The 13,833-nt window shown below is 49.2% G+C and overlaps 1 protein-coding gene across 1 annotated transcript in view; it reads right to left on the bottom strand.

The window, feature by feature from the left end:
• The window catches only part of ITPKB (inositol-trisphosphate 3-kinase B), a gene marked incomplete at both ends in the record, with an annotated part of 93,046 nt that extends 80,160 nt beyond the window's left edge, over positions 1-12,886 (bottom strand). Inside the window, one exon of the mRNA XM_079697483.1 lies at positions 10,955-12,886. Within this exon, the coding sequence (XP_079553609.1) occupies positions 10,955-12,886 (1,932 nt within the window). The remainder of the gene's footprint in view (positions 1-10,954) is intronic.
• Between the last annotated feature and the right edge of the window lie 947 nt (positions 12,887-13,833).

Genomic DNA, 13,833 nt, shown 5'->3' with positions numbered 1-13,833 from the left:
GAGGGTGTGGCTTCAGGTGTGGCTGGCTGGAGTCCCCTCTCCAGCAGACCCTCTCACTTCCTCCCCACTCTAGCACAGACCTCCTACCAACCTCAGCATCACAGAGCCCCCAGGCCCCATTTTTTCTGCTAGGGGAAGAAGGGCACCAGCAAGCAATACTCCCTTGTTCACCCTCGTCACTTTCACCTAAACAAAGAGAATGGTGGACATTGCAGGCTCAGCATGATATACGCTCAGGAACGAGAGTACGGCTGCCTCTAAATCCTCGCAGTTGCTGTTTATTGAGCATTTATAGTATGTCCAGTCGCTGTGCCAGGCACTTCACACATGACCTCGTTTAAGGCTCACAGCCTTAAGGCTGGTATTAGCAGCCCCACTGCACGGATGGTGAAACTGAGGGACAGAAAGGTAAAACCTTTCTCGAGGGTCACACAGTCAGGAAGTGGCAGAGCTTAGACTCAAACCCAGGACTGTCCTGACGCCACACCAGGGCTCTCTCCCTGGAAGGGTCTACACAACCCCCAGCCCAGCCACCCCCAGGGCTCTTCCAAAGCTTCAGACTGAGCAGACACTCACTGAGCAGAAGTCCCTCCCAAGTTTTCCTGACCATGTCCCTCTGGTCGATTGGGGTGGGGATGGGGGTTCTCCCGAGGCCCCGTCCAAGCACTACATCCTTTATCTGCTGAGCACCAGTTTGTGTGGTGTTCAATGCAGGGCGTTAAGGCTTGCAGAGGGAGGGGCGTGCCCTCTTCCCTTCCAACCTCGCAGAGTCTTTGGATCCAGAATAGTCCCTTTGCTTGACCACTTCGAACAGAGACAGCAAACCCCTCAAGGCCTTGACTGTCCTCAGTGGCTGTTGCCCAAATTCAATTCCTCTCCTCCCTGTTCCACGACACGCACTGAAGCTTCCTGCGTTTCCCATGCCAACACTGGTTCATTATTTATTAACTCATATTTAATGAATGTGCTCATTTAATGGCTAGACAACTTGTTCTTGAGTTTCACAAATCTCAAATCTGTCTGTTGGCATCCACTCTGCCTTAGAGGGCACATCCCCAAGGACAGGGATGGCATCAATTAAGCCATTCTCCTAAGCACAGGTATCTGCAGACAGAGGCGGTAGATAAATGCCTGCTGTTTGGCAGCCACGGGGTTGCCACATCCGCCTCTCAACGTGGGCAGCCACCAGAAGGGAGGTCCGGCCCTGTGAAAGGGTTCAGGACCTAGCCCAGGGCCCAGCCAGACTTAGGAAGTGCCCAGGAAATATCTGCTGAATGTAATGTCTGCTTTAAAAAAACTCAAGACTGCCGAATTCCTCCCTTTCACTTTCCAGGACACAGAAGGGAAAACCACAACTCAGTATTGGAAAAATCAATGCTCCCATTAAGCATCCTCGGACTCTGGATGGAGCGGAGTCTGCTCTCAATTATTCAGGAGCTGACAGACCTGCTCCAGGAACATGAGACCCCTGCTCTGTGGCCCCTCCTCGCTCCCTCCAGCCTTTCTTCAGGTCCATCACATTCGCATCTCCATGGACCAGTTAGCAAACCACAGGGGCATGAAGCTTCGTCCACAGTCAGCACTGGCTTCCATGGTCACTTGGGCAGGAGGCGGCGCTACTGAGCAGCCGGAGTGGAACTAGGATGTCATTCCGAATGTCTACTCATCCCTGCTCCCCGGGCCCCCTGCCACGTCCACGTCAGAACTGGCTCTGCTGTGGACATAGAGGTTGTTTCTGACAGAGTCCTTAGCAATTTCTCTTTCAGCAACACAGGTGTGGGAATACCTTGCACTGGTGCAGTGCTTGCCCTGGTCCATCCTCTTCTGGGAAAGCTTTAAAAACAGTCACAGTTGTACACCTGAAACTAATATAATATTATAAGGCAATATTACACATCAATTAAAAAAATAAAATAGATCATTGTTTATTAAAAAAACAACAAGTATACTTAGAGTGTGCATGACAGAAATAAACAATTGAGTACTGTAGAAATCAAGAGAAAATCTGGGGAAAAAAGGTGACATCACAGTACTCGTGAAAAAAAAATTTAGGCGGGAAAGAATACACTCTCAAAATGACTCTACAAACACGATCTCATTTAAGACCCACAAAGACCACATGATGTAGGAAGATTAACGATGCACCCATTTTACAGATGAGGATACCAAAGCCCAAAGAGGTCAAGCGCCGAATCTGAGAGTCACTGCACTCCTAGAGTATGCCCAGGAAAGTTCTCAGAGAAGGTCTGACATATCCTAAATTACTTGGAATTAGCAAGATTCTGAATACTAATGAGTACTTAAATGCTGTGACAATGATGATGACAATGGTGAAGAGGAGGAAAAGGTTTCAATGGCCTCATATGGACTAAAATATCAATTATAACGCATTCAAAATGTCCCCTACGTTAGCATATTTTTGTATCCGTAAGGATTTTTCAGTAGTTTCTCAAACCAGTGTCTTCCCAACCTCCCAGCTTGAACATACAGCAACCAATTTTCCTACCCTTGGCTCAGCAACCTGGGTCTCAGGATCTGCTGTCCCAACAAAACCTCCTAGCCATTTCTTAAGTTACTGGCTGTGGCTGGATTTTCCACTTGACATTGTTAATAGATTAAACTGTTTATCTCATTGTCATACACAGGCCTTTTCAGTTTCCTGCTAATAGATTCAGGTTAGATAAGGTTTACAGAAGTGATACTCCCTGAGTTCCTCTCCATACCCCAGCCGGTCTCCTTTCCCCATAGTTATGAGATGTATTGTATGAAACCTACTCTCCAGATAGCTAACTTGCAAAAAGAAAATCTTACACGCCCATGCATAGCAGAGGATTAGCCAAACACCAGCTTCTGCACGACTGTGGAAGAAGCACTTAACACAAGATCCTGCTGAATTATACATTTTACGACTCAGTCATCAATTGCCATAGAGAAGAAGAAAACAAATTGAGCTGAGCCTGGAAAGAATCTCAGTGAAATTGGAAAAACACTCGCTGGGAACCGCCTGGGGGTACAGGGACCTCCCCGGTAACTGCCGGGGTGCCACCAACTCTCAGCACACCAAGAGAAATTGCCAGGTGAGCTGGTGGATGGCCAGTCACCAGGGAACCAAATCCCTCCGTTCCGAGGCACACTGAAGACTCCCCATAGTGAATGAAAATATTAAGCACTGCTAATATAAAATGTATTACAGCTTCTTCTTGGAAGAACAATAAACAATCCGTTTATTTCTCCTGGTTAAATGGAATGGGGGGGGCAGGATGCAGAGGACCCATTTAGAAGGGCAAAGAAAGAAAACAGCTGTCACAGCCCCCAAAGCCCAAGGCCAAAGTACCTCATTCCTGCCCTCCGGATGCATTAAGACCAATTTTATAAACATGAGCAAATGGACCAGACCACCCTTTCGGTAAGCTCTGCAAGGACAGAGCCTTACCGGGCCTCACAATACATATATATCATCTCTGGGTTAGGCGAACCCTAATCTTAGTCACCAGGTCAATGGAAATGATCTCAATGCCTTTGTTTGAGATGCTGTAACATTTTATTTACGCTTTCCACCCAGAATCTTACCACAAAGGTAAAATGCTAGATTAACAGGATAACAGTGACCTTCAAGAGGGTGGAGTCTCTTCAGTTGAATACTGGTTACCACCAGGTCGAATAAGAAGTTTTTTCCTACTTATTCTGAGATGGGAAAATAAAAACATAAAAAACAACAAGTATACTTAGAGTATACAACAAGTATACTCCCCCTCCACGCTCCCCCATACCCCATTAAATCATACATAAATATGAACTGCAGAGGTTCATTCTGTGCTTACTGTCTGCAGCTCCTACTTTTGGTTACTTATAAAACTTACCAGCTGGTTTGGAGCAAAATAGAAATAAACATTTCAGGAAATAAAAAATGTAGTATTGACTAGCGGCCTGAAGAGATACCTTTTGTTGAATGGGTTTCCATAAAGTGATATCGAGTAAATACAATGCCCAAGTAAAGCTCAATGGAGGGGAAAGATCAGATCTCTAGGAGTGAATACTTAATGGAACTGCTGAGAAACACACCAGACAAGTTAGTCAAAAGCCTGCGTCTTGGCTTACCAGTGAAATGATGATCATAAATCATTCCTCATCAGAGAAAGCCTGGAGGGCCCTGCCTTCCCGTGAGAAACATCAGAGTGGTCTTCCCTGCACACACACTCTGGGAGAAGGTATCGTCACTGATCTTGTTCCCTGAGGCCTGTATTGGTCTTTGATCCCCCAGCCCCATAACTGAACCAAAGGAAACTACACTAGGAAACAGACAGAGGGTAAGACCAGCCTTCTTCTCAATGTTCCATGAAATACACTTCAGGAAGCTGTTGTGGTCCCACAATAGTGTGTGAATTCACGGGTAGCCTGTGAATACTGGTCTTTGAGAAATCCATTTTATTGCAGCCTTATTGGGTGAGGCAGAATCATCTTCCAGGATGGTACTGGGTGAAAGTGGCACCTCAACAAAATCCTAGAGTTGCTACCAAGAATTTCTTCCAAGGGACCCAACGAATTTTCCAGACAGACACTGCCTCACCAATACTTAAGATGTCTCCTAATTCCACCTCCACTAACATTAATTGAGCCCGTACCATGTGCCAGGAGCCATCCGAGGCACTTTTAGAATGCTGCATCCCTTAACTCTCATCCCCCACCCCGTGAGGTCATGCCTACTCTCTCCATTTTTCAGAGGGCTTGCAGGCCATGTGCAGACTGGGATTTCACCCAGGTCTCCTATACGCCAGTCTGGCACCCCTACTCCTATGGCAGGAAGTTCACAGGAATAAGCAATGAGCCTGCCTTAATTGTTCTTTTTTCCCTTTTTTTGTTCCTCCTCTCCTGGATCACTCGACAGTTCTTTTATGGGTAGATAATGCAGCAGAGCTACTGTCTATCATTCATTCATTCATCCATTCCTTTAACAAACATTTCAAAAACACATCCTATGTTTAAAGCCAAGGTGGATCTCCCCAGGTGAGTAAGGAGTTCATCCACTAATGAAGTTTTTTAAGGGAAAAGAAAAATGTAAACATGACTGTACTGAATACACTCTGGCCTCGCTTTCCTCACCTGTAAAATGTGGATATTGGAGAAAATGAGCTCTAAAGCCTCCCCTAGACTCAGATTTATATTATGATATTTATGTAGGTTATAGAAAAAAAATTGTTATTTTTTAAATTCTAAGAACAGAGGCCTAACTCCCTAATGAGATCACATTTATATCTATAGTGTCTTTTAGCGCAGGAGACCTGAATTGTCTTTCAAATAATAATACACCCCTGGAAAAATGAACGACCAGGTGTCTGGGGGAACCACAACAAGAGAGTTGATGGCGGAACTACAGCAAGTCAAGTCTGACTACAGGATCATGGGACCAGGTTGGACCCGATTCTTCCAGACCCCCAGGGTGGCCTCCACAGTCTAGCAGACTGGACCCATAGGTCTGAGGGAATGCTACAATGCTGAGTGTTTGCATGTTGTTGAGGCCACCTGTAGTACCACAGTCCTTAGTTAACTAAGCTAACAGTATGCAACCACAGGAGGGCACACAGTCTCAAGAGAACCGGACATACAAAGTCCCAAATAGCCCATTGAGACAATGGAGGTTGGCACTCTAACTGGCTTTTCACGTTACAAGAGAGTTCACAGTTGGGTTTGGTGTGATTATGTGAACAATGAGCTCCCCAATTCATGAAAAATACATCATTCACAATGTCAATTCCACCCAGTCAGGAAAAAATCATTGCAAGGCACATTTGTCATGGACTGGAGGGAACAATGTGTATAACCTACAATGCCAAGATCTCGTCTCTTATCAAAACCCATAGACCAGGACTTCCCTGGTGGTCCAGTGAATAAGACTCTGCGCTCCCAATGCAGGGGCCCCAGGTTCGATCCCTGGTCATGGAACTAGATCCAGCATGCATGCTGCAACTAAGAGTTGGCATGCCGCACCTGAAGATCCCGAGTGCTGCAACTAAGACCCGGCGCAGCCTAAATAAATTAAAAAAAAAAAAAAAAAAATATATATATATATATATATATATATATATATATATATATATAGACCCTTCCGTGCTGACAGTGTGTCCACAACACAGTTTAGAAGAGTTCGCGAGTTAATCCTGAACCACTGATTACCTGAAGTCTACAAAGTTTTTTCAACCAAGATATAAAACTCTTTCTATTAAATATTTTAAAATTCTGCCTTTAGACAACTACGTTGAAACCCGACAAAATAAAATAAGCCTAAACAATGTTATCAGTGCTCCCAGGAATATAAATAAACTACAGAGAACTAATCTAATCTGTAACTACATTTAACTGGCATGTGCCAACAAAATCAGAAAAGTGGCTTGGTAGCAATTTGGTGCTAAAAAGCAAAGTTCTGAAAATGCTTTCTGTAACACCTGAAATACATTTCTCTAAAAGCAGAAGCCGTCCAGTTTAATATGTTTTTTCTTGTTAAACCTAAAAGCCTGGTAAATCTTGAGCTGTGTTTTTGTGATGCCTAAACACCAATCTCTCTTTTTCTCTATGCCCCACCTTTATTTGAAAGGATTCAAGCTGGATGAATTACTTTTATCTTTGATAAAACGAGGTCTTTGAAGTGACATTTTGGCTCTGCAGAGGCAAAGCCTCAGTTTCCAAACTTAACTATCTGAGGAGGCCGAAGCCCTCAGAGAACAATGCATTTTTCACTTGTCAGGTTAATGTGCTGGCATCTTACCAGCGCAGCCTCTACTATCAATCAGTCTAACCATTAACGAGAATCTTGGGTATTGTACTGATTTATTTTGATGATACTTTTTCAATGTGAAATTACAAAGAACCATTCTTCCAGTTAAGAGAGATGAGAGGCAGATAATTAATGGATCTTAAGGAAAAGCACACAATTAAATGTGCCCAGTTTCGGCCTCGGCTGCCCAAGGTCCACACCAAAGAAATCTTGTCACATTTCCAGACACCCTGATACGTACTTCACATACAGCAGGTTTTGAATCAAATGTCTGGAATTACATAGTCACAGAGAGTTAGAACTCTACAGGCCCCCATGAGCTCGTCCTCACACAGAAGGCATATTTTAAAAGGAGGAATCTGAGCCAGAGCTGCAGCCCTTGGGTCCCTTTGCCCCTCTGAGTCTTGGTTTCCTCCTTCTTAAACAGATCAGGGTAACACGCAGAACCTCACATAAATGACTAGGGGTCCTCCCAGATCTGAAAAGTCCTGAAGCCTTTCCAGAAAGATCCTGGCTGCACACCTGAGGGGGAAGGGTGCCCCATCTTAAGAAAACAGCATATGCAACCCGAACTCGTTGACCCCATAAATCTGGGCCTTCCATATTCTCTTCCAGATAAGAATTTCCCACTTAAAAGTACTTACCACCATATTCTTTTTTTTTTTTAAGTAAGTATCCCTCTAAGGCTTTTAAATTTTAATTGGGTTTACCCTCAAATAAAAATGTCACACTTTTAAAAACCACATAAAACCATTTTAAACTGCTCGAATTTTTTTACCATATATATTGGTTAGTTTTTTACTTTAAAAAAGGCAACAAAACTAGTCAACACACAAAAAACTAAAGGAAACAAAATTCCAATGGCCCTGAAAAAATAGTAAGCACCAAGAAGGCAAGGATTTTGTATTATAATTCCTTAAATGTCCCCCAGGTAACTAGACCAGCATTTTGTTTTGGTTTTTGTACACATGATTGATAGTACAATTTTGGAATAAATCAAGAAAATCTATTTTTGGAAGATGCATGCTTAGTTTAATCTAGCACTTTAAACCTGGTGTTTCAATGGCCCGGTTACTTTTAAATGGAATAACACAGGGAGGTCAAGAACTGTTGATTAATTTCTAGTTGTCTTAAAGAACAAGAGAGAACACCCTTCTTCCTCCGTGCAATTCGCTTCTGTTCAGATCTCAGAAAACCGTAAATGTGAACACGCCTGAATTTAAGCCATTGAACGCAAAGCGCGTGATACAACTACTTGTGAGCAAATTTCAAGCGCCTGCTCCTTTACAAACAGACAGAGAGGAGCAAAAACTCGGAACACTATTTCAGAGACAGGCATGTCTGAAGCCTGAACTGTAGGAAAGGCCTGAAGCACTTTGCATACAGCTCCTACCCATGGAAGCAAATGAGCAGAGGCGCTTCTCACCACATTCCCTTTCAGTAAAAAGGCCTCTGCTAATTTGCATAATCTAAATGGCTCAATAAGTTTCAGAGTGTATTTCCAAACAACCTGCTTTTCACTTTGTTTTTAACTACAGGGACATCTTCGAATTCCCCTACACTGGCGCTGGGACTTCTCACAGTGATGAGCAGGCAGGGAGGCCACACAGCAGGAGAGCTAACCCAGCATCCAGGCTCCAGGCTTTGCGGGGCTGTCACCTCTGCCTGCGTACCTCGTCACACACAGTCATCCCTCCGCAGAAGCAAAGAACCGCCCGCGCACACGAGGCATGAAAGGTCTAACTCTGCTCAAAGACACAGCAGCACACAAAAAAGTGTTCTCAGTATGGGTCTGAAGGTCAGGGGTTGGTTGTGTGACCAGAAGGCTGAACGTGCAGTTTCCAACCTGTGTGTGTGAGTGGGATGCTGGGAGTGTATGTATGAGGGTGCGCACGGGTGAGGACGGGGGCCCCTGAGTGCGGTGCAGCAGTGTAGACAGAAGCAGCACAGTCCGAGGAGAGGACCGAGTATTGATACTGTAGAGCCTCAAACAGCGCCGGCTGGGGTTTTATCTATAAAACACTGAACAGCCAAGCCAAAAGGCCCCGTCAATCAAGTTGTCTGGCCTTCTGTAGACAAAATATCAATCTCAGGTAATCAAGTGATTTTTGACTCAAGGAGCAGATGTTTTGGTGTCACAGATAAGGCTCCGCCACAACAATCTGTACGTGAAAAAGAAAACTGAGTGTATCGTGCAAGCAGTCAACCAAAAGCTCAAAAGTCCCTAGGATCCCATAATTTCCAGTTGGTTACCCACCCTTCCCCCCACAGACACTCCCTATCAGCCGCACATGACCAGAGAGCGAGGCTGGCAGGGGCTTTTTCCCTGGCCCTTCTCTGTGGGTGTCTGAAACCTTGTTTAAAGAAGGGAGGTAGGCTGGACCACAGGCAGGCCTCGTTTCTCCCTCTGGACCCGTTCGCTACCTTGACACCACTCAACCCTCTGGTTTCTCAGCTGGCATCCCTCTGGCAAATGAAAAAAAAAATATTGTCATCTATCATTATTTATCTCCCCTTTAACTCACTTCCAGACAAGAGCCCTTTTCAAACATCGGGACACACAAAATACTTTGAGAGCCAGCCAATAGGAGCTGCTAATCCACCACTAGAAAGGGCAAATGGAAAGTTGGAGAACAAGTTAAAACAACTTGGCTATGCTGGCTACGCTCCAGGGTATAAAAAGCCAAAGGGAGGAGTGGAACAGGGGACCATCTCATAGACCTTTAATTGTGGGCAAGAAGGCGGAGAAACCTGAGCCATACCTTCAGTGAGAAGCATTTTCCACCTGCCTTTCACCACCATCCATCCTCTTCCAGGTGGACCACCCCTCCTCTAAAGGTGGTGTGCCCGTGCCAGATGCCCTGTGCTGGCCACAAAATGCCAGGCTGACTGGGGCCGGATTCTGCATACATATTTGCCTCCCCATCATCAGCAGAAAGCAGAGTCTCATGAAAAGAAATGCCTGGTCTACAAAGATTCAGACTGTGATTTCTGAAGTGGGAGTATGACAGACACACGCTTTGGAGTCCAAAATAACTTAGAGCAGCACGTAGAGTAGAAATATAAAGTTCTCAGTTGCTGTGGTTTAAGTTATTGAGGTACAGCGAATAGTACTTGATATTCAAGACTAAATCGGAAGACTACCTACTACAATAAAATGCAGACTTTCGCCCAAGGTAGCACAAGAACCCCTTACACGCCGAACTAGGAAATTCCCCAGACTCTGGAAAAGCTAAGAGAAAGTCCAGACCTTTTCAGAAGCGCTAGCTTCAACTCTTACATCTTTCATACGATGCTCTGATCCTCCCAAGAGTGAAAACAGCCTAGGACTGAGATGAACTGTGTACAGAAATAAACCCCTGTCTACCGCCATAGCCAGAACAAGATGTCAGTGTGCTGAATCACAACAGATGCACTTGAAAACGTACTTGAAATGTACCTGTACCAGCCAACAAGCATATCCATGAGGACGTATCTACCCTCGGGATATCACCCAGATGCAATTCAACCTAATGTAATTGTTATTAAAGAAACTATCTGCTTAGCTCAAAGCCTAGTTTTCATTTTAATTCATACATCAAACTGTATCTTCTGCTGGCCCCACAAATATTGCAATGTCCTGACAATTTACTGAGGCTAGGTGGTTGTCCACCCAAAAGACCGGCCAATGCCACAACTGCAGGTTTCAGGGCCCTGTTCCAGAATCACGTCACTCATTTTCCTAGCCTATTAGTAGAGCCTGAGTTAATTCCATGACATCCTTGTCAGTTCTCCTCCGCCTAAATGAATCACAGAATTAAGTGTTTCACCTGATCAGACAAAAGCTACATACACTCAGCAGCTCTGTTCACTATCTTTGGAGATTCACCAGGAGGCTTTTGGTCACACTCATGAATATTATCTTCCCCCAAAATGAGTGGTGACCTGCCAGAGGTACCTTAAAAAATGTCTTTTAAGATGTACATGGAAATAACAACAGAAATGACTCCGGTTCGCTGTGCAAGCTACAAAGTGCATGGCCAGTGCCTAGGTACCTCCCCAGCAAACACACCTGGAGAGAATTATAAGTTGTGACTGCCCCAGGGCCCTGGTCAGAGTCTTTCTGACTCAGTAGAAGGTAAGAAAAAGGGACACGTGGGCATGAAAGCAGCACAAGTTCTAGAAAAATCTCAGGGCAAGACCTACCACTCTGGGCTTCTGCTGGTCCAGGGTATGCAGGAAGGCAGAGTTGGGGTCCAGGCAGCGCTCGGGGTCACTGGAGATGTCCTCCTCCGAGTCCTCATAGGAGGAGGAGAAGCCAGTGGAAGACGCAGAGGAAGAGGACAGTTTCCTCAGCGGCAGGCCGCCCCGAGGGCTTCCCTGCGCCTCCTCCAAGGCACCATCCTCCTGGGCACCCATGTCTGTAATGATGACGGCAGGGATATTGCTTCGGCTGCAGGCCTCTCCCCGGGAAGTCTTGTCCTTCTGATCTGGGGAGAGCTGCTCTGGGCTGGGGTGGGCATCTCTGCCCTGAGGCTTGCTTCCCCAAGTCCCCTCGGATTGTACCCCTGTGACACACGTCCAGGCCAGACCCGCTTCTTCCATGGAGCCCAGGCAAACCCTGGAGCTCCCAGGCTGCACACCCACCCTGTCCCCAGGAAGGCACTGAGGTTCTTTCAGATCTTTTGCTTCCCAACACGGCAAAGGCTTCAGCATTCCGCCAGAGGGAATCCCCGCCTCCACCTCCCCGGGGCCTGGCTGTGCTGAGCTGCTGCCCCCAAGCAAGCCCAGCGACGCAGACCCTTCATCCACTCTGTTGGAGCGCGGCCGTGCCTCCCTGGCCACTAGGGCCCCACTCTGGGGCCCCTCGGAGCCTACTGAGCCCCGGTCTCCGGGCTGCCTGAAGCAGCTCGGGGCCTCAGAGGAGTCCGCCGGGCTTTGCGCGTTCACAGTCCTCTCCTCTGGCCTTTTGTCCGCTTCAGGCGCCCCGGAGCCCGGCATGCCACCGGGCAGATTTCCTCTCCCCACCTTCCCAGGGGGCTCTCCACTGCGGGGCCCGCCCCTCTCTGGGGCCGGACTTGTCTCACTGCCCAAAGACTGCCCCTGACTCTTGGCCAGGGCCTCCCGAGGGTACACACCCCCAAGCTCGCGGGCCCTCTCAGACAGCTCAGTGAGGGCAGGGTTCTGTGGATGGTGTGGCCCAGTGGATGTGGCCCTCGCTGCCACTTCTGTGGCCATCGTTAAGTTCCCTCCGACCAGCCCCAACGGGGGAGCTTGGTAATTCTGAGTTCCCAAAGGAGAAGAAACCCTCTTGTCAACTTCCATAGCAATGGGTGAGCCACAATGGGGTCCGGCCGGGACCGGCTCCCTCATTTTCACCGAAGCGCCTGGACCCTGAGCCGCTGATCCTGCCGGGGCAGCAGGGCCGGGGAACGGTGCTATTCCCTCTTTGTCCTTCGAGAGGCGTTGGCTGGGCGTCCCTCCTCTTCTCCCGGAGTCGGCCTCTGAAGTCTCCGGACATTGTTCCCCCCAGGACTTTGTCCTCCGCCCCTCACTCTGAGCCAGGACCCTTCCTGGGGGCTGACTGGTGCTGCGGAAGGGACACGGGGAGGGCGATCGAGCCCTGCCCAAACGCGGGCTGCGGGGCGCTTGAGTGGCGGAGCTCTGCGCCTGGATGTGCGCCTCGAACATGCCCACTTTCTGGTTCACCTGCACGTTCTGCAGCTCGCGCTGTAGGATTCGAAGCTTCCTTTTGGCCTCCTCCGGCCCCGGAGGGGAGAGGGTACCGGTGGTCACCACCTGCTGCCCGTCGCCTCTTAGGCGACCCGCCCAACTCGGGCTGCCCACGCTGCTGCCGCTGCCGCTGCCGCTGCCGCTGCCGCTGCTACTATTCAGCCTGCGCCGGCCACTCCGCCAGCCCGGGGGGCTCCCGGGCTCCTCCGGCGACAACGACTCGGCTGGGGGGAAGAGGAAAGAGGAGCCACTCCCGGGGCTGAAAACGCTGCCGGGGCTCAACACGGCCCTCCTCGGCGGCGGGGGCGTCTCGCTGCTGCTGGGCCGAGGGCCGCCGCCGCTCTTCACCTGGTTGGCGCTATTCATGATCACCAGGCTGTTGAGGGCATAGCAGTACATAGCCATAGTACTGGGTCCGCCGCGCTGCCCGCCGCCGCCGCCGCTCCTGTTCCGGCTCCGCCGCCGGCGCCTCCTCCTCCCGCGGCTCTCGGCTCCCGGCTCAGCCCCAGAGGCCCGGCGGCCGCGGCTCCGCGCGCGGATGGGGTGGCATGGCCTGGGCGTTGGGCGGGGGGCAAGACCGCGGGCTCAGCCCCCGCCGAGTTCCGTAAACAACAGCGCCGCTGTGGAGACACAAGGAGAAAAGTCAGGACCCCAGAGGGCGGGTGCGGGGGACGGCTAGGAGGCTAGGACTGGGATTGGGATCCCCCAATCTGTCGGGGATCGGTGCCACTGGACATCTTATCTACAGGGACTGTGCGGCACGGCGAGGACACCAACCCCAGGGGCCCTCGGTCGCCAGCTAGGTTGTGGGTGTGTTTTCCGAGGGCGCTCCCACCCTTCGCCCCAGACTGTGATGCGCTTGAAGGTCCCTTCACATTCCAAATTCTAAGAGTTGCCTCCAGAGCCGCGCGGACGGGCGGGGGACCGTACAACCACTTGATTGCTAAGCGGGCTATGTGCGGGGCGCGGCAGATTCCGAGCTCTCCGAGAGTGAGGACACCCCTCCACCGTCTCTGGGTCCCCTCGGCTTTGCAAACACTGGTTACATCGGGTATAACAGGGCAGCTCCCCGCCCCCCCCCCCCCCACCTTGGGCTTCAGGATCTCCTCGCTCCACCCTCTCTGGCCATCAGGGACCGACTCGGAGGGAACCTGAGCTGGACCTGCCTTCCCCGGTCGCTGCCTGAGCCCGGGTCTAGGAAGACCCCTGCGTGCCTGCCTTTTACCTTCCTGACCCTGGCCTTGGTGCTGTGTCCCTCGGCCTACGACGGCCTGGGCGCGCGGCGGGGCCGCAGCCTAGGCATTTTTCAGCACTGGCTTTGTCGTCAGTCCCCAAACAAGTGTGTATTGTGA

Source organism: Hyperoodon ampullatus (genome assembly GCF_949752795.1).
Source record: "Hyperoodon ampullatus genome assembly, chromosome: 2".
NCBI lineage: Eukaryota > Metazoa > Chordata > Mammalia > Artiodactyla > Ziphiidae > Hyperoodon > Hyperoodon ampullatus.
This window is presented reverse-complemented; position numbering and strand designations above follow the sequence as displayed.